This window comes from Oryctolagus cuniculus, chromosome X (genome assembly GCF_964237555.1).
Source record: "Oryctolagus cuniculus chromosome X, mOryCun1.1, whole genome shotgun sequence".
Taxonomy (NCBI): Eukaryota; Metazoa; Chordata; class Mammalia; order Lagomorpha; family Leporidae; genus Oryctolagus; species Oryctolagus cuniculus.
Window position 1 is genome coordinate 18,337,999 of NC_091453.1, and position 20,579 is coordinate 18,358,577.

The following is a 20,579-nucleotide window of genomic DNA, read 5'->3' on the forward strand; positions in this document are numbered from 1 at the left end:
GGTTCTTCTCCTGGTCTCCCATGGGGTGCAGGGCCCAAGCACTTGGGCCATCCTCCATTGCACTCCTGGGCCATAGCAGAGAGCTGGCCTGGAAGAGGGGAAACCGGGACAGAATCCAGTGCCCCGACCGGGATTAGAACTCGGTGTGCCGGCGCCGCAAGGTGGAGGATTAGCCTTGTGAGCCGCGGCGCCGGCAGAATAATTTTGTCAGTGAATCACTGATTAAAATGACCAACACAGATTGGAATGATCAAAACGAACCTCAGAAAGAAGATAGAAATAGGCCTAAAAGTCTTCAAATGCTCTGACAAACCAGTCAACCTCCTATTTCTAATCATTACAATTAAGTATAAGGGGTGGGAAGGAACCTTAGGTTATTGGTGTGACTACTTCATTATCAGATTTACTTGTAATTCACCCCTTGAAACGGTTGAATGGTTCTCATCTAAAAATTTTCCTAATTCTAAAAATAATGTATATCCTCATTTTGATTCAGAGAACAATTTTACTGTAAAATATCATCATCTAGAGCTTCTTCCTGCTTACATCTGCTCCTAGTAACTGTTCTCTTCTAGTGCCTAACACCCATTATATAGCTTTAAAAAAATGGAAGCAAATGGAGGACATCATGTTGAGTTAAATAAGCCAGACACAGAAAGACAAATACCATGTGTTCTCCCTTATATGTGGGAGCTAAAATTAAAAAAAAGACAGAAAAAAGAAATGTTTGTGTCTATCAGTACTGCTCCAAGTATCATTTTGTAAAACTTTGTTTTATAACTTTGTCAAACCAATGTTTAAGAATGTTATACTACTGTAGTTTTAATGAATGTGATTACTTTAAAATTTACTATATATGGGTGAAATGGTCATTTTTTTCATCCAATTATTGTTGATTTCCATTGTCTGTATTCCCACTAAATGGGTCCTTTTGCTTTTCACTTGTTAGGCTTCTTATTTGATGGAGTATTAAGCCTTTTTACTATAATGTAATTTTAAAATTTTGTTATTTTAAAAACTAAAAAAAAATAAAGGGAGAAGGAAAGATGTTAAGAGAGAGGGAGGGAGGGAAGGAGGGAGGAAGGGAATATCCTTATATTCTTAGAATTGTATTTACAAATCACATGGAATCTGTTAAAAACTAATTAAAATTTTAAATTAAAAATTAAAATTAAAATAAAAAACAGCACTTGTGTGAATGTGGTAAAATGGTAGTCTGATTTCTGTGTTCAGTTTCTCAATGGGCACTTTCGGTTCTACCTGTGGAAGCTTCATGTGACTTTCAGATAATATGAAATGAAATGAAAACTATTGCCTCAACGAAGTAGCTTCAGATGATTTTTCCTCTCACCACAATCTATAGTTCTGGAGGAAAAAACATGAAGGAGTTAAGTGTAAATTACTTTCTTCTCTCCAGTTTCATAGTATAAAAATCAACTCAATTTATCTGCAGTAGTCTCCATTTTTCCATGGGTGACACCCTGCAAGACACCAGTGGAAGCCTTTTCCATCCTAACTACCTTCCACGGTAATTCATGAAGTTTGCTGTTGCACTTTCACAGGTATGAAAACAAAATTAGCACGGATTTCTTTTTCCTTCACAATTTTATGGTTAGAAGATTTGATCTTGCTGTAGATCTTAACCTCAGCATACATTTTTTTTCTTTCCTTATTCAGAATTCACTTTGTCACTTAAAAGAAACATTTTCACTTCTCTGTGGTATATCTGAACTTCTAGTCTCATTACTCTTGGGCTTTGGGCTGTATGAAAATGAAATAAGGGTTACTTCAACACAAGCACTATGGTATCTCAGCAGAAGATCTGATGTCAGAGATGGCTACCAGGTTATTAATGGGTGGATGTTGTAGACGACATGGTTACACGGGACAGAAGGATGATTCATCTCCCACCCAGGACAGAGAAGGATGGTGTGAGATATCCTCATGCTACTCAGAATGGTGCACAATTTAAGACTTACGACTTATTTCTGGAATTTTCCATTTAATATTTGCAGACCACAGAAAGCAAAACTATAGACAAGGGAAGACAATTATATATGCTTTTGCCTCAAGCCTTCCCCACAGATTTACTTTTTATTAGTTCTAGTTAGAGGATTTAAAAATAATTTTATTTTTTAAAAATTATTTATTTGAAAGGCAGAGTGACAGAGAGACAGACAGAAAGACACACACACACACACACACACACACAGAGAGAGAGAGAGAGGGAGCGCGCGTGCGATATTTTGTTGGCTCATTCTCTAAATACCTACAATAGCCAGGATAGGGTTAGGCCAAAGCCAGTGGCTGAGAACTCCATCTGGGTCTCCCACGTGGGTGCCAGGAACTCAAACACCTGAGCCATCATCTGCTGCCTTCTAGGCACATTAGCACACATTGAACACAAATTAAAATTATATTGGTGGGTTAAATCTATCATTGCAAAGTTTATTTTGCTTTCATACTGAAAGGAGAATGTGCCAGGTTGCCAGGTAAATCACAGTCATTCTATTTCTGAGATAAAAATATGGAATATAGCCTTCCCTTGAATTAATAATAGGAGATGTGTAATTCTTGAATATGATGCCACTTATTCACACAAAATATAAAGATAAAGGAACTTGGAAACATTTATGAGTTGCTAAAATTATATTTAAAAGTATTTACGTAAATCTAATAGCAAAAAAAGAAATGGACTCAAATAACTCTAGAAACTCTAGTAATATATTTAAGGAATTCATAAAGGATCCTAAGAACATAGTCAAAAATCACTTCTCTTTGAAAAACAATGCAGCTATGATCACCTTGGTAATTACTGATCAATTAGCTTAATTTATGAAATGTCAAAACACTAAAACATGTAAAAAAAATCAATTTTAACTTTCAGATTATCAAATAAAAATTGACACCTGGAAAGAGAAATATAGATTAGTTTTCTTTTATATGAGAAAGGCAGGCAAATATTTACAGGAAGAAAAAAAATGATTCACTCATTTATTCTGACATGTTTATTGTAAACATGAGAGTGCATTTTTGGTCTTGTGGCATTGATTGCCTTGTGCTCTTGATGTTTTCCTGATAGAGGATATACTCTATAGTTGGAAACTCTACCATTCTTACTTTGAATATCTACAGGCAGAAACACTTTAACCAGGAAGTGTTAAATAACTAATAAATGAATGAAAACTGAGTTATATGCCAAAAATCCTTAAAAGGCAGTCAGTATATTTTAAAGGGGTCTCCAAAGTAGGTATTTCAGGGAGGAAAGACAATATTAAGTAGTATTTACATACTTTGATTTAACACCTGTTCCTACGCTTGATCTTAGCCAAAAGGCTGAGAAATAATAAAAGCCTGCTCCTCCAAAGTCCCACAGAATTAGGGAGAGGTAATCCCCTCACCAAGGAATTGAGATCTGCTGCCAGTAGAAGGAAGCATGTTGAGCAGCCAATACACAATAAAGTCATCTGAATTTAGGCAAGAATGTGCGGGCTAGGAAGGACAGATTAAATAAAGGATGAGACTTGTGGGAGGTGATCATCGTGACCTAAGCAGCCAGTCCATCTACTCCAGCTTATATCTATGTATCTATATATATACTAATTACATAAGTGATGGTCTTTAACAAATTCATAGAAATTATACATTATCTTTACAATTCCCTTTGTCCAAGTACTTTATATATACAATGTATACGAGAGTACTTCAGCAAGTATATGAAGTTGTATACATGTATAGTATGCAACTTTAATGTAACTATATTATATATAGAAAATGTTAATAAAAGCACAAAAATACATTTTACTAATAGTGATCTGTCACCACTGCCTTATTTCATTTTCAATTATTCCCTGTCCTACACAAGGAAATAAACTTTAAATCCAAATGCTTACTCCATTGTCTCTTTCCAACTTTGTTTTCTAGTAGTCCCCTGCCTGCCCCTAGCATATTTGTAACATGGGTTTTCAAAGGCAATTTGCTTAATGAAGGAAAGCAAGAAAACACAACATGTGCCTAACATTAACATTAACATTAGCTAACATTACCCAAACATAAAAGGTAATAAGAATTGACACTTTGATATACTACAACTTCAACTACAGACTTTAAGGCCCCAAATTTTTGGAAGCATTTCCGCTGAGATCTGGTACCAGACAGGGATGCCCACTCTCACCACTGCTATTCAACATAGTTCTGGAAGTCTTAGAGCCATTAGGCAAGAAAAAGAAATTAAAGGGAAACATATTGGGAAGGAAGAAGTCAAACTATCCCTCTTTGCAGATGATAGGATTCTTTCTTTAGGGGATCCAAAGAACTCTACTAAGAGACTATTGGAACTCATAGAAGAGTTTGGCAAAGTAGCTGGATATAAAATCAATGCACAAAAATCAACAGCCTTTGTATACACAGGCAATACCACGGCTGAGAAAGAACTTCTAAGATCAATCCCATTCACAATAGCTACAAATACAATCAAATACCTTGGAATAAACTTAACCAAGGATGTCAAAGATCTCTACGATGAAAATTACAAAACCTTAAAGAAAGAAATAGAAGAAGATACCAAAAATGGAAAAATCTTCCATGCTCATGGATTAGAAGAATCAATATCATCAAAACGTCCATTCTCCCAAAAGCAATTTATACATTCAATACAATACCAATCAAAATACCAAAGATATTCTTCTCAGATCTGGAAAAAATGATGCTGAAATTCATATGGAGGCAAAAGAGACCTCGAATAGCTAAAGCAATCTTGTACAACAAAAAGAAAGCCGGAGGCATCACAATACCAGATTTCAGGACATACTACAGGGCAGTTATAATCAAAACAGCGTGGTACTGGTACAGAAACAGATGGATAGACCAATGGAACAGAATAGAAACACCAGAAATCAACCCAAACATCTACAGCCAACTTATATTTGATCAAGGATCTAAAGCCAATTCCTGGAGCAAGGAGAGTCTATTCAACAAATGGTTTTGGGAAAACTTGATTTCCACGTGCAGAAGCATTAAGCAAGACCCTTCCTTACACCTTACACAAAAATCCACTCAATGTGGGTTAAAGATCTAAATCTATGACCCGACACCCTCAAATTATTAGAGAACATCGTTGAAATCCTGCAAGATATAGGCACAGGTAAAAACCTCTTGGAAAAGACCCCAGAGGCAGAAGCAGTCAAAGCCAGAATTAACAAATCGGGTTACATCAAATTGAGAAGTTTCTGCACTGCAAGACAAACACTCAGGAAAGTGAAGAGGCAACTGACAGAATGGGAGAAAATATTTGCAAATTATGCAACTGATAAAGGATTAATAACCAGAATCTACAAAGAGATCAAGAAACTCCACAACAACAAAACAAACAACCCACTTAAGAGATGGGTCAACAACCTAAATAGACATTTTTCATAAGAGGAAATCCAAATGGCCAACAGGCACATGAAAAAATGTTCAAGGTCACTAGCAATCAGGGAAATGCAAATCAAAACCACAATGAGGTTTCACCTCATCCAGGTTAGAATGGCTTACATACAGAAATCAACTAAAAACAGATGCTGGCGAGGATGTGGGGGAAAAAGCACACTAACCCACTGTTGGTGGGAATGCAAACTGGTCAAGCCACTATGGAAGTCAGTTTTGAGATTGCTCAGAAACCTGAATATAACCCTACCATTCAACCCAGCCATCCCACTACTTGGAATTTATCCAAAGGAAATTAAATTGGCAAATAAAAGAGCTGTCTGCATTTCAATGTTTACTGCAGCTCAATTCACAATAGTTAAGGCATGGAATCAACCTAAATGCCCATCAATGGAAGACTGGATAAAGAAATTATGGGATATGTACTCTATAGAATACTATACAGCAGTAAAAAAAAAAACAATGAAATTCGGTCATTTGCAACAAAATGGAGGAATCTGGAAAACATTATGCTGAGAGAAATAAGCCAGTCCCAAAGGGACGAATATCGTATGTTCTCCCTGATCGGCAACAACTATCCGAGCACCAAAAAGCAAACCTGTAGAAGTGAAACGGACACTATGGAAACAATGACTTGATCAGTCCTTGTCCTGACTGTCAAGGAACAACTTACTATTTTATTCCTTTTAGTATTTTTTTCTACTAATACGATTGGTTGAACTTTTTAACTAACACACAATTACTCTTAGTCATTTAAATTTAACTGAAAAGTGATCCCTGTTAAATCTAAGAGCGGGAATAAGAGAGGGAGGAGATGTACAGTTTGGGACTCTCTCTCTCTCTCCTTCCTTCCCCCTTCCTGTCTTCCTTTCCTTTCCTCCCTCCCTCCTTTTTCCTCCTCCCATTTTCCTCCTATTTCATTTCCCCAAAAGTCATATTTAATAATTCTCCTCAGTGAAAAACTCTAGACATATCTTTCCCTTCATCTCACAGATTATGTCAGAAAGAGAAAACTGCTCATCATTGTCAAAACAACTTTGCTTCAGAACCATTTCATTTAAAATGTAATGAAGTAGAAGTATTTCTTAATCTGATTTCTCTGCCACTAAACTAGAAATTATATATCATACAGATATTAATTCACAATTCTAGAACATAAACCTGGAGTCTCGTGTATGTTTGACTTTTAAAGGTTTAATTAGCATATTTCACAACTCTTTCTCTAAAACATAATGTTTTATTATCCACTCTCTGAAATTGCGCAGTAGGGTTGCTTAGCTTTTAAAACAGCTACATTTAAAAATACTTTAAAGACTAAATTTTAATTTTTGATTTCCATGTTTTGCTTAGTATGATTCACTTAGTAAAAATATTTTCATTTCAAGTCATAGCAGCTACTCATTTTTACAGTAAGAATTTAATTAAGCTAATGTTAATAGAGAGCAGAAACTTTTTAGCAAATAAGCAATTTTTAATTCAAAGTCTAGAGTCATTAAAAAGCTATCTTATTCAAATGCCATGTTCATATACCTGTTGTGGTGTCCATATTTCATCTATTGCACATTTAAGGTTTGATCTGTGTCTCAAATTCAAAACTACTCGTTGAGGCATGGGATGTTTTGGTATCTTATCTAACTTCCAATGCTTTATCATTAATAATTATAATCCTCAAATTCTCTTCTCTGTTAACAGTGGAACTTCCTTATCGTATTTTATTCACATTATCCCTGAAACAATCTACATGTATTCAGAACCAATTATTGGGTGTGTAAAGGTCAAACAAATGTTCATGATCAGTACTGGTACACAAATGACCTTTATTTCAGGTCTCCATGTTGCAGCACTGAAGGAGGTGAACCACTTGCTTAGGTCACGATGATCACCTCCCCCAAGTCTCATCCTTTATTTAATCTGTCCTTCCTAGCCCGCACATTCTTGACTAAATTCAGATGACTTTATTGTCTATTGGCTGCTCAGCATACTTCCTTGTACTGGCAACAGATCGCGATTCCTTTGGTGGGGGGATTACCTCTCCCTAATTCTGTGGGACTTTGGCGGAGCAGGCTTGTCTTGCTTCTCAGCCTTTTGGCTAAGAACAAGCGTAGGAACAGGTGTTAAATCAAAGTTGGCTACTTTCCTGTATCCAAGAGATGGGTGTATGACCTCAAAAAAGGGAACTGGATTCTCTTTCAGAGTTTGCATTTTGAACAGAGTGAGATGGGTCAGAAAAGACAGACTATCCCAGCAGGACTACAGTAGTTTCTGCTAATGTGACGCACACGTGTGCTCAGATTTCTTTTCCTAAGCCTTGGTGTGTTGTCTTCTTGATTATTCCTGTACATTTACTTTTTGCTTGATGAAATAATCAGAGAATGATTTATATTTCTTGTATCTAGAGAACCCTAACTAAACTGCTTCAATGATTTTACTATCCTGCTGAAAACCCTTCTCTGGTGATCAACTCCTACAGGCTATGGTCAAAATCCCGCTAGCAAGCAAAGATTCCCCTTGTGTAATGCCACCCCTCTCTGTTCGGTCTCCTCACTTTCTTCCTCATCTTATACTTTCTACTTCAGCCATATGAAACCACAATTCCTGTAATATACTGTGTTGTTTGCCATCTCAGTGACAATGACAGGCTATTCCCTCTGCCTGAATGTACATTCTCATTTCATCTAGCTGATTCTTTTTTTTTTTTAATTTGACAAGCAGAGTTAGAGAGAGAGAGAGAGAGAGAGAGAGAGAGAAAGGTCTTCCTTCAGTTGGTTCACCCCCCAAATGGCCGCTACGGCCAGGGTGCTGCGCCGAGCCAAAGCCAGGAGCCAGGTGCTTCCTCCTGGTCTCCCATGTGAGTGCAGGGCCCAAGCACTTAGGCCATCCTCCACTGCACTCCCGGGCCACAGCAGAAACTGGAAGAGGAGCAGCCGGGACTACAGTGCCCATATAGGATGCCGGCGCCGCAGGTGGAGGTTTAACCAAGTGAGCCACGGTGCCAGCCCCTAGCTGATTTATTTTAAAAATTTACTTATTTGAGAAGAAGTAAGACAGAAAGCTCCAATCAGCTGGTTCACTCCTCTAATGCCCACAACACCCCACGGCTAGCCTGGGGCTAAAGCTGGGAGTTGGGAACTCGATCCACATGTTCCATGTGGGTGGCAGGAATCCAATCACTGGAGTCATTGCTCTTGTCTCCCAGAACCCCCATTAGCAGGCAGCTGCAATCAGGAGGAACACCCAGATACTGACCCCTAGCACTCCAATAAGGGAGGCATGCCTCGGTAACCATGAGGCTCAAGGTCTCGGTCTTTAATGCTTGGCCTAAGCATTTTCTTCAGGAAGATCTTCCTAGCATCTGTCCTCTTCCCTGGCATAGTTTTTTCCTGAAATAAGTCTGGAAAGAACATCACCAAGTTCAAGGGTAGAGATTGTGGCACCATACCATTTGGCTTCTAATTCTCCCACTGTCCCTTTCCTCCTTGAAAAGGTATTTAACCTCACCAGGCCTTATCTACCTCACAGTATTGTTGTTGTGAGCATTAAATAATACATAGGAAGTCCTTATGTTAATAACCGTAAGTGCTAAAAATATACTAGTTATTCTTCTAAAATTTATCTCTATAGTGTTATTTTTTATTGCTTTTCCCCCCTTCATCCTTTAACCTCTGCAATTCTGTATTGCCCAACTCTGTATTTCCTAAGCACTTAATAGTAGCTCAATAAAAGCTTTTTAAAGATATGAATAAGTAGATGTTGATAGACTTTCTGCAGTACATTTAGCCCTTTTGGAGTATTACCTCATATCTTATACATTAAAGGTGGGATTATTTTAATAATTACATAATGGAGATATTTATTTTCTAGTGTTATAATAAAATCCTTCCTCCACTTAGCTCTTTTTCTTGTTCCCCTCCACACATATTTACTGATTATTTAGGGCCATTTTACTGACTATTTGTACTATTTGGTGACTCAAGTTATAAATATCAAAAACTGAAAATATCTTCATGAATTAGTTTTTTTCCCACCATGATGAAAAGTATTCCAGTTCCTTCAGTGTTATATATATAGGAAAAAGATAAATAGTACTTCCCAAAAGAGCAACCAACATTTTGGAATAATAAACACAAATTAGTTTCTACTAAGGAAGAAGCAGGATAGCATTCTTACTATTCAGCAAGAGATATACATACATATATAATGTGTAAGGCATATATATTATAAAATTTATTATAAAATTTGCATAATTTACTATATATAAATATAATTTGCATAATTTATTATATATAAATTTGCATATTTAGACATCCTGGCCTTCTGTGACCCCAGACATGGCCCTTGAACTTCTCTCAGCTAATTTTGGATCTATATTTAAAGACTATCTCTGTGAAGAGGCATTGTATTAGTTGTTCCTTCTGAAAACAATTCTTTTAGAAAACTCTGAAGACTAGTGAGCACGTCAATGGTTTCCCTAAAGGTCATGTTCACAAACCCATCAAAAGGAGTGTGGGCTTCCTCTTCCACTCTAGCATCTAAGAAGCCATAATGTCAATGGCAAAATAGCATATACATGTGGGAATGAATTCTCATTTTCATATAATACTATTATGTGATATATATATATATATATTGTTCATATATATAGTTCACTAAATGTTAACTCAGCAGCAGATATCACAAGCATTATATACAATTGGGCTTCAAACTCTAACAGACTTGGATTTGAATCCTTGTTCGGCTACTAAGTAGGAGTGCAACGTCTACAAGCTTTGGTTGCTTTTTCTGGAAAATATGGCTATAATTATTGGTCATAAGGTAGTAGTAAAGCAAACTTTCATATACACATAATATGTACATATTTTTATATACACACACATATATAGATTCCTCCATAGTCAATGAGATTTGCATCCTGGGAACCTCATACCAAGAATAGGAAACCAAGATCCAGAGAATGACTTGAACACAATCACATTACTTGCCAATGTCAAAGACAGGTCATAGTCACTTTAAAATCAAGTTGCTTGATATCAAATTCTTGTTGTTCTCAGTAAACTGCTAAAGTTCGTTTTAAAAAGAAATTCCTGGGGCTGGTGTTATGGTACAGTAGGTGAAGTTGTGACCTGTGATGCTGCCGTTCCATGTGGGCACCAGTTTGAATCCCAGCTGCTCTACTTCTAATCCAGCTTCCTGCTAATGTGCCTGGGAAGGCCGTGGAAGAATGGCCCAAATACTTGGGCCTTGCCACCCAGGTTCTTGGCTTTGGACTGGCCTGGCCCTGGCCATTGCAGCCACTTTGGGAGTGAATTAGAGGATGGAAGGTTTTGATCTTTCTCTCTTTAAAATTAATAAATACATCTTTTAATAAATGAAATTCCCCTCACTTGGACTGTCTTGTTTTTTCAAAGGTTAGTCCTGTAATATCTAAGCACCTTTACCACAAGTTACTATTTCTTTAGAAAGGCTTGAGAGCTTTTACAAGTGAAATGACTGTAGTGTATAAAACTTTCAAAATTATTTCCTTATCTATTGAGAATATGAAAGATAGTCTATTTATTCTAGGCAGGTAAACTACTTTATGTATTCTTATATTTCTAGATGATATCATGCTTTTACCAAAAGGATTCTAAAGAGGCTAAAAATATAATATTTCTATTAAAACATGTTTCTTTGCTGTGGCATCACAAAAATGTCAATATTGAGATCTAGGCTATTTCTAAATATCTTATGCTTTACTACATATTCTTTTTTATTTGCAGCTAACTTTCAGCTTCCTTGTCACTGGAGTAGGAACATTGCCAGACAACCCCGAAGAGTGGATAATAGCCAATCTCCACATTATTATATTTGATTCTGCGATACATTATGGCTGCATAGTGTCAAAACAAACCATTTCAATGTAAACAGTTCCACTTAGCTATTTGGTACAAAATAGATTTTAAAAATACTAGTTTTGTAGTGAATTTAACGAAGCCAACTATGCTTGTAAGGTGTATGCTTTTTTTCCTTTTTAATTTATGGCTACTCCAGATAATTGCATTAACTTACTTTCTTAATCATACTTGGTCTGAATAGAATAGACAAAGCAGTGTGTTTGCTGACAACAGCAACAAAGAACTGCCGAAAACTGGTGGGAAATTGTCTAGGCTGCTCAACTGGCCTGTGGAAAATCTTCACTCTCAAGGAATATTTCTGCCAGCTTTTATCCTTCTCACCATACCTTCTGTTTGATGATCATCTCGTTGATGTCTTCAAGATCACCCACAATCACTTGCTGCGATTTTAAAACTCGATCAAGCAGAGAAAGCCAGTCGGTAAGTTCTGTCCAAGCTCGGTTGAAATCTGCCAGAGCAGGTACTTCCAACAACAAGGAAGATGGCATTTCTAGTTCGGAGAGGGAGATTTCCTTGGTAACCACAGTTTGTGTCACCAGAGTAACAGTCTGACTAGGAGCTAAAATTTTTTTTTTTACAAAAAGGAAAAAAGAAAAAAAGAGAAAAATTAGAAACATAAACTAAAAGGCCAATTTCAGTAACAACAAATTAATTGTAATTGGAGGGCTACAATCTGAGCCAAACTATTATTTATGACATTATACTTGCTTCTAACAATATAGTTATTTTATATGCTAATACATGTTAGGAAATTTGAGAAAACTTTGTTAATGCACGTTTAACAATCCTATGAAGTGATTTTGCTTATTCTCATACCTACACACATAATTTAATTTAAATAAACCTTCTAAAAACAATTACATAGAATGTGAAACTGGTAAAGAAAACAGAAGTAGAGCTTTTCAGGTGAATGAATATTACCTAATTTGTTTTATTCAACAAACACAAAAAAGCAAAACTAAAGGTTGAATAGGATCTTATTTCTGAATTCCAATTTCCTTGAATAAGAAGTGAATTACTTTGGAGGTGGACCCTAGGGAAATCAAAGTCAATAAAATGTTCTTGTTTTAGCTCTGTATTTCATACTGGGATCAGCTTGTGTTGTTTTTTTTTTTTTTCCTGTTCTTTCAAATGGATACTTAAGTACTAGTAGTGAAGAAAACCCAAGGTACTCTGTTTATGGACAATGTCAGTTCACCAAGTTTTTCTATTTGGATATGAAACACTGCTTCAGGGCCATTAAGAAATCTTGATGCTGATAGTGTTAAACGCTGTAGTGCAAGACACTACTTAGCAATGGTTAGGATCTGCAATGCTGGAGCGGAAATCCCTGATAGAGAATTCTGCTTTCTGGCTGAGGAATTTCGGGATCTTTTTCTCTTCTCAGTAAACAAAGAATAATAATAGGGCACACGTCACATAGGGTGGGGTGAGTTGATTCAGTGACTAATACAAGCAACCACACTGCCAAAATAACAGCCACCTTATCATCCTCTTCACAACAGTATTACTAGCACTGTGCCCGATACTTGCAGGTAATCAACAATGTCAGGTGTTACTATTTTTATAAACATCTCGCTAAAAAGAAAACACAGGGATGACAAATAGGGTGAGCAATTGGAGGAAGGGTTGCGAATGGGAAATATTTGGGCAAAACTCACAGGTCTGCGTGCGGCTCTGTACTGCCTGGCTGCCCTGGCTGGTGTGAGCAGATAGTGACTAACAGTACACAGCTGGGTGATCAGGGGTGCATGCGGAGTGCAAGGAACGCCTAATCTGCTTTATGGACAGCAGCCTCAGGAGCATAATAGAATCAGGAGGTTGGCAGCAAATGGATATTGGAGTACAGTTCAGAAGTGAGGTTTTCAGGGAAGCTGTAAAAGACAGCTCAGTGGGAGACTTCAGAGGCCTAGACCACAAGGGATTTTCATTTTGCAGTGGCCATAGTAATTCTCATGGCTCTGTTACTGTTTCTACTAAAAAAAAGATTGATTTATTTACTTCACAGGCAGAGTGAAAGGGGGTGGGGAGAGAGGATAGGGAAAGAGATCTTCCATCTGCTGGTTCACTCCCCAATTGACCGCCAATGGCCCAGTGGGGCCAGGCTGAATCCAGGACACTGGAATTCCATCCCGATCTCTCACATGGCTGTAGGGGCCAGTACCTGCCCCACTCTCAACTGCTTTCCCAGGCACTTTAGCAGGGAGATGGATGGGAAGTGGAGCAGGCAGGACTCAAACTGTGCTCTGATAAGGGATGCTGATGTTGCAAGTTCCAGCTTCGGCTTAACCCCTGGCTCCACAACAGCCCCTGAATCTACTTTTAAGGCTTTCTCTTCATTAGAAAAGATGACGAGAGGGGTGGAAGAATGCTTGTCGCCTCTCAAGCTTCTGAGAGACACCAAGAAGTTCCCTTGGATGGAAGAATTAATCTTGAATAGGGTCGAAAGAAAATCAAACTGTTTGTTGAGGAGTCAGATGGAATAAAAACTACTGCCAAGAAGTAATGAGTGGGAGACAATACTGGATCAATAAAGAAGTAATTTTGGTGTTAAGTGTTTAACCTAGCAGTTAAGACACCAATTAAGAATCGCACATCCCATAACGGAGTGCCTGCCTTTGGGTCTCAGCTCTAGCACCTGACTCCAGTTTTATGCTAAAGCAGACTGTGGGAAGCAGTGATGATGGCTCAAGCAATTGGGTTTGTACCACCTAACTGGGGGACTTGGATTGAGTTCACAGCTACTGCCTTGTTTAATTATTTGAAAGAGAGGGAGAGAGCGATAAAGAGTCTTCTATTCACTAGCTTACTCCGCAAATGGCTGCAATGGCTAGGACCGGTCCAGGCCAAAGCCAGGTGCTGGGAGCTCCATCTTGGTCCCCCACGTGGGTGGCAAGGTCTCAAGTATTTGGGTCATCTTTTATTGCTTTTCCAGGTGTATTAGCAGGGAGCTGGACAGGAAGCAGAACACCTGGGACTCCAACAGGTAATCTGATATGGGTTACCAATGTCTCTGCTTCCCAACAGTGGTTCCTAAATAAAGATTTTTAAAAAGAATTTTCAGTTCTTGGCCGGCGCCGCGGCTCACTAGGCTAATCCTCCGCTTTGCGGCGCCGGCACACCGGGTTCTAGTCCCAGTCGGGGTGCCAGATTCTGTCCCGGTTGCCCCTCTTCCAGGCCAGCTCTCTGCTGTGGCCAGGGAGTGCACTGGAGGATGGCCCAAGTCCTTGGGCCCTGCACCCCATGGGAGACCAGGAGAAGTACCTGGCTCCTGCCATCGGATCAGCACGGTGTGCCAGCCGCAGCGGCCATTGGAGGGTGAACCAACGGCAAAGGAAAACCTTTCTCTCTGTCTCTCTCTCTCACTGTCCACTCTGCCTGTCAAAAAATAAAAAATAAATAAAAATTAAGAAAAAAAAAGAATTTTCAGTTCTTAGAGATATCTTACTACTCGGAGGCTCTTTTTGGAAAGAATGAAACATAACCTGAAGCAGAAGTAGCATTTTTTTATAGTCCAGGAAGAAACAGCATGGGGATTAGCAAGAGCTAGACATCTTCAGAGGGATTCCAGAGAGCAGATGCATAAGGATGAGAAGAGAGCTAAATGAAAATATCACTGCTGGCACGAATCGCAGAACATCAGTCTGACTGCAATACATGGACAAACTCTTAAAATGGAGGGGTACTGAGGCAACATTCAACAGTCTGGGAGGATTTCTAGGTTAGTGAAGTGTCAGAATTGTGCTTTTTTTTAAAAACATGACTCATTCAAAATTTGACCCTTACGTGAGAGGAGTAGGAATTTTTCTCCTTCTAGAATTACATCTGATCAACAAAGAAGTACTTAATGAAGTAGAAATGACCACGTCATGTTAAATTTCAGCGTAATGAGGGATGAGAATGCATAGGCTTATCAGACTCTAACAAGCAGATCACAGTTCCTTAAAAAGTACTTTTGAATAAAAAAAAGCCTATTGAAAAGATAGAGCAGGGCTTAGGACTCAAGGGAGAATGATTCAAGATGATTAAAAAGCATTAAAAAGGACATTAGAGGATAATATTACAAAATTGCTCAATGAGGAAAAAAAAGGGAGCAAATATCATGAAAAAAGCAGCTGTAACAGATTCAGAGGCAGGTGGAGAGGTGGCGCAACGCAGCCACCTGTGCAGCGGGCCACTCACTGCTCCTCTCCTTTCCTCCAGCCTTGGGCACCTGAGGACATCTCTAAACTGGCTGCAAAGGGCGGGGAACCCACGTGTGCCCTGCTCTATCCCATCCATCTCACACAGGTCCTCAAATAAAGTAGGCACTCAATTTCTATTCTCTGAGTCAGTGAATGAAACAGATGATGCAAGTCTATGCCCAGTCATCTTTTTAGGAACCTTATAGGTTTTCTATTCACAGTGAATCATGAAAGTTAACGATAACCTATAAGGCTGTTTCATGAAGTCTAGAACATGGAGCACACAGTAGCTATTGCTATGTAGGTTATTTTGACTCTTTTCAGGAGAAAAGAAGAGGGTGAAACCACTGCTTGAGGCAGGCAATGGAAGGTCAGATTTGAAAGAGAAACTGAAGCAGTCAATTCATTTGCACGCGCTTCTCCAGCACATTTTTCAGTCGAAGGGACAAAGAGAGGGAAGCATCCCGGAACAGGAGACAGAGACTTTATAGGGCTAGATTGCGGTATTTCAATCCCTACTCTTCCATGTCTCAGCTATGGAACTTCATGCAAGTAACCCAACCTCACTGAGTATCCATTCATTCCCCTATAAAACGGCCATTGTAATTGTATTTCCTTCCTGGCCAGCTGGTCTTCCATTTCTCAGATATACAATCTTGGACAGTAATCTACTGAGATTGCAGATGTCATGACATCAAGGATTATACCATGCTTGCTAAACTGAACATCTCTGAGCTTTAGAGTCTTCACCTACGTAACAGAGAAAATGGCACCAACCTCGCAGGACCGTTCTAAGGATTTTACGACACAAAACACATAGGGCACCTCCTAGTTTTGTTCAGACAGCAGGTACTCAGTGGGTTTTACATTTCTCCTGTTTCCTCTGCTGCCCACCCAATGCCTAGCAGCTCCAGATTTTCTACTTTAGCCTGGCATTCCAGGCTGTGCTCTCTGAAGCTCTGCCTGGCCAGAGTCCAGACTCCAGACTCATCTCCCTCCATCCTCCCAGCCCTTCATTCCTGGCCTCTTGCTCTATTCCGTACTCTCCAGTTAGCACATGTCAATTCTCACTTTTGGGTCTATAGCTCTCTATACTTCCTGAAATCCTTTCTCTCCTTCCACCAGACAAAAGCTCATCCCAACTCTGGATTTCTGTGCTCTTTGGAAGACCAAGATAAGTATGTAACTAAAAGGTCTCCACCAGAGATAGTCATAGAATCATACTATTCCTCTGTGTTCTACAGACTTCACAGTGTTTAACATTTTCTTGTTTAAATGTAATTATCACTAGGAAGAACAAAACATTGTATCACTGTTAGGATTTAGAGTTTGCTAAATTCTATTGTGTATATTTAAGCTATACACCATGGTGTTATGGGAAGCATGTAGATGGTATAAAGGTCACTACAGTGAGACAAATTAACATATCCATCATCTCACAGAATCCCCTTCCTGACTTTTAGTGGCAAGAGTAGCTACAGTCTATTCATTTATCATGGATCCCTGTGTATGCTACAATTTCCTTAATATAGCCCTTATGTTGTACACTAGCTCTCTAGACTTATTTACTTCCATCTCCCATTTCTTCCCATCCAATCTGCCCCTGATAATGACTGTTTTGTTCTCTATCTCTGTATATTTCATTTTTTAAAGAGTCCACATGTAAATGAGATCTTTTGCTTTCAAAATCTAGCTTATTTTTCTGAACATCATGTCCTCCATTCTCCTCCATGTTGTGGCAAAAGTCAAGCACACATTCTTTTTCCAGCATTCATATTTCATTGTGTATATATACCCTAGCTTCTTTCTCCATTTATTAATTGACGGACACTCAGGTCATTTCCATATCCAGACTATCATTATGTGCAGTGGTGCAACCTGGGAGTCAGCATGGGAGAGCAGATATCTTTACCAAGCAGTGATCTCATTTCCTTTGGGTATATGCCCAGAAGAGGGCTTTCTGGGTCACATAGTAATTCTTTAATTTTTTGAGGAACCTCCATACTGTTCTCCATAATGGCAGTAATAATTTATATTCCCACCAAGAATGTACAAGAATTCCCTTTTCTCTAATCCTTCGCCAACATTTATCATTTTTTGACTTTGAGCCATCCAAGGGATCTAGGGAATATCACTTGGTGGTTTTCATTCACATTTCCCCAATAATTAATGATATTGAGCACTTTCCCAGATAGATACCTATAGACTATTTTTACATTTTCTTTGGAGAAATGTCTGTTTTGGTTTTTGATCATTTTTTTCATCAGTTTGTTCTTGCACTACTAGGTTGTACTAGTTCTTTGTAAATTTTGGATATTAACCTGTCAGATAATGTGGTTTGCAATTTTTGCCCCATTCTGTAGGCTGCCATTTAGTTTTGTTGATCATTTCCTTTGTCTTGTTATAAGGGTTAGAAGATTTGTAAGGGTTTTAGTTTGGTGTACTGCCATAGATTTATTTATTTTTGCATTTGTGGCATGAGCTTTTGGTGTGACATGTAAAAATTCATTGCTAAGGCCAATATCCAGGAGCTTTTACCTATGTTTTCTTCTGGCTGTCTCATAGTTTCTCTTCTTATATTTAGGTCTTTTAACCAATTTGAGGTTTTTTTTTTTTTTTTTTTTTTTTTTTTTTTAATGGAATAGGGCTAACATTCTTTTGCATGTGAAAATCTAGCTTACTTAGCTCCATTTATTGAAAAGACTCTTTTTATATATGTGTTGAGGATAGCAGATAATAATTAAGAGCAATTCTTAAGAAACTATGGGTTTCAGGGAAGATTTTTTTTAATCAAAAAATTTCAAAAGTTTTTTTATTTGAAAGGCAGGGACAGAGAGAGAGGGAGAGAGAAAGATCTTCCATCTGCTGGTTCACTCCCCAAATGGCTAGAACAACTGGGGCTGGGACAGGCCTAAACCAGGAGCTTCATCTGGGTCTCCCAAATGGGTTGCAGGGGCCCAAGTACTTGGACCACCTTCCACCGCTTTCTCAGGCACACTAGCAGGGAGTTGGATTGGAGTGGAACAACTGGGACTTGAACTAGTGTTCATATGGGATGTTGGCCTTGCAGGCAGTGGCTTAAACCACTGCCCCACAGTATCTAAAAAGAGGCTTTTTCTTTTTTGTTATTTCATGTTACTAGACGACACATATATAAATCACTTCCTTAGGTAACACGTGGATTGGTTAGATCTTTCCAGGGACAGTTCTTGTGGTCTTGTCCAGTGTGAGCAACAGACTCTTGACTGTAAGGACCAGGCAGTGATATAGTCACTCTATTTTAAAAAAATAAAGGATCTGTTGAGGTGATTTAAACCAAGAATGTTTTATTTTTAAATATAAGCCCATTTTTGTTTAACAGATTTATTTATTTTCATTTTCTTTTAGAGACACATATGCAGAGAGCAGGTAGGGCATAGACAGGTTTGTCATTCATCGGTTCACTCCCCAAATACCCAGCTGGGAGGTGGGCAGGGCAGAACCTCCTTCCAGGTTTCCCACATTAGGGGTGTGAAATCAGGTACAGGTCCTATCTCCTAGTGCCTTCTAAGGTGCACATTAGCAGGAAGCTGGAATAAGGAGCATAGCCAGGACTGAAATGCAGTCAGTCGGATATGGGAATGGAGGAATCCCAAGCAGCCAAACTTCATCACTGTGACAAAAACCTATTCCTGAACCCAGTCTTGATTAGCTAAGCAGTTAGGATATATAAACTACTTCACGGACTTTTCAACATCATGTTCTAAGGTGAGTTTCCAGTTCTCTCCAAGTAACTGGCAGGGATCCTTTTCTGTGCGTCCCATTTAATTCCCCACAGTCTGATCAGCTTGCCTGAATGTCCTCCCCTTGCCTTACGCTCCTGTGGTCCTAAGGAGCTGGCCCTGGGATGGTCTGTTTCAGATCACAGCTTCTTTAGGCACTGTGGAGACCAAGGGTATTTTTCTCAAGTCTGATCAGGAAGTGTGTCTTCCAGCATGGGATTCTGAAGGAAAAGAGTTTGTCTGGTGTCACGCTATTTACTATCCCTCCAGCCACAGACGCTGGTGTCTCCCTGTTCAGTCACTTCACATCACAATCACATGTATCACAGTGTATACATTTCAGTCAGGTAGTCAGACACACACACATGCACACACACACACACACACACACACGCACAGACAAGATGTAGGAAAACAGAGGCAGAGAAGGAAGGAAGGAGGAAGGGCAGTGACAGGGAGAGCAAGGTAAGAGCAAAAGAGATTGAGAGAGAGAAAACAAACCTGGACAGTCTTGCTATTCATCATTATAGCATACTCATGCATTCTTCCAAAAAAATCAATGACTACCAAAAATTATGATTTTCCTTTCAGAGTTAAACAAAAAGGCAAGTCAGGCCCAAAATAGCTGAAATGAATTGATACTATTCCAGTGTGCCAAACTCATGAATAACAGTAGGTGTAATAAACTATTGTAAACCACAGCTTTTCTATGAGTATTTTGTTAATTAAAAGGTGTTGGCTTTAGGAAGGAACTCTTATTTTTTCAAAAGTGTTTGAAGAACATTCCTCTCATCTAAAAATTTAATTGGTTTCAGGGGTACATGATGAGTCAGACTAACAGCTTTAGAGCTTTAAAGGAGCTACGAAATCTTTTACACACACACACACACACACACACAATGTACTTGGCATATTTATTTGAAGTACTTACACAGTTTTTTTCCCCTGTAATCCACAGGTCTCCTCTAGTTGATAAGAAAGCAAGGGGCACATATTCTATTTTTAGCTTTGTTGTATGAATGGGGATAACTTCTGTTGTTTGCTTTACTTTTTTATTTGAAAAATGTCAGTTTAGTAAATGATAAACCATTGGAATCACACTAACAATTATATAAAGGGATATCGAAAAGGGTGCTGTTAAATATTCCCTTCCTCCTCACTATTCCATGTCAACAAAAGGTATTGATGGTATCTGTGGTCAAATGGCATTACTGTTTAATGCTATGGGAGATAGGAAAAAATCATTAGCTTCATTGATCTCACCAATAGATAAAATAGCTCTCATCCATGTAAGCAAATTGAGAAATATTGTCTTT

General features: G+C 38.6%; 1 protein-coding gene across 17 annotated transcripts in view; it reads right to left on the bottom strand.

Moving 5' to 3' along the window:
- The window catches only part of DMD (dystrophin), a 2,248,405-nt gene that overhangs the window by 642,850 nt on the left and 1,584,976 nt on the right, over positions 1-20,579 (bottom strand). For all 17 annotated transcript variants that reach the window (XM_070067426.1, XM_051827673.2, XM_051827679.2 and 14 more), the window contains one exon: positions 11,645-11,877. In XM_070067426.1, coding sequence (XP_069923527.1) covers positions 11,645-11,877 — 233 coding nt within the window. The remainder of the gene's footprint in view (positions 1-11,644; positions 11,878-20,579) is intronic.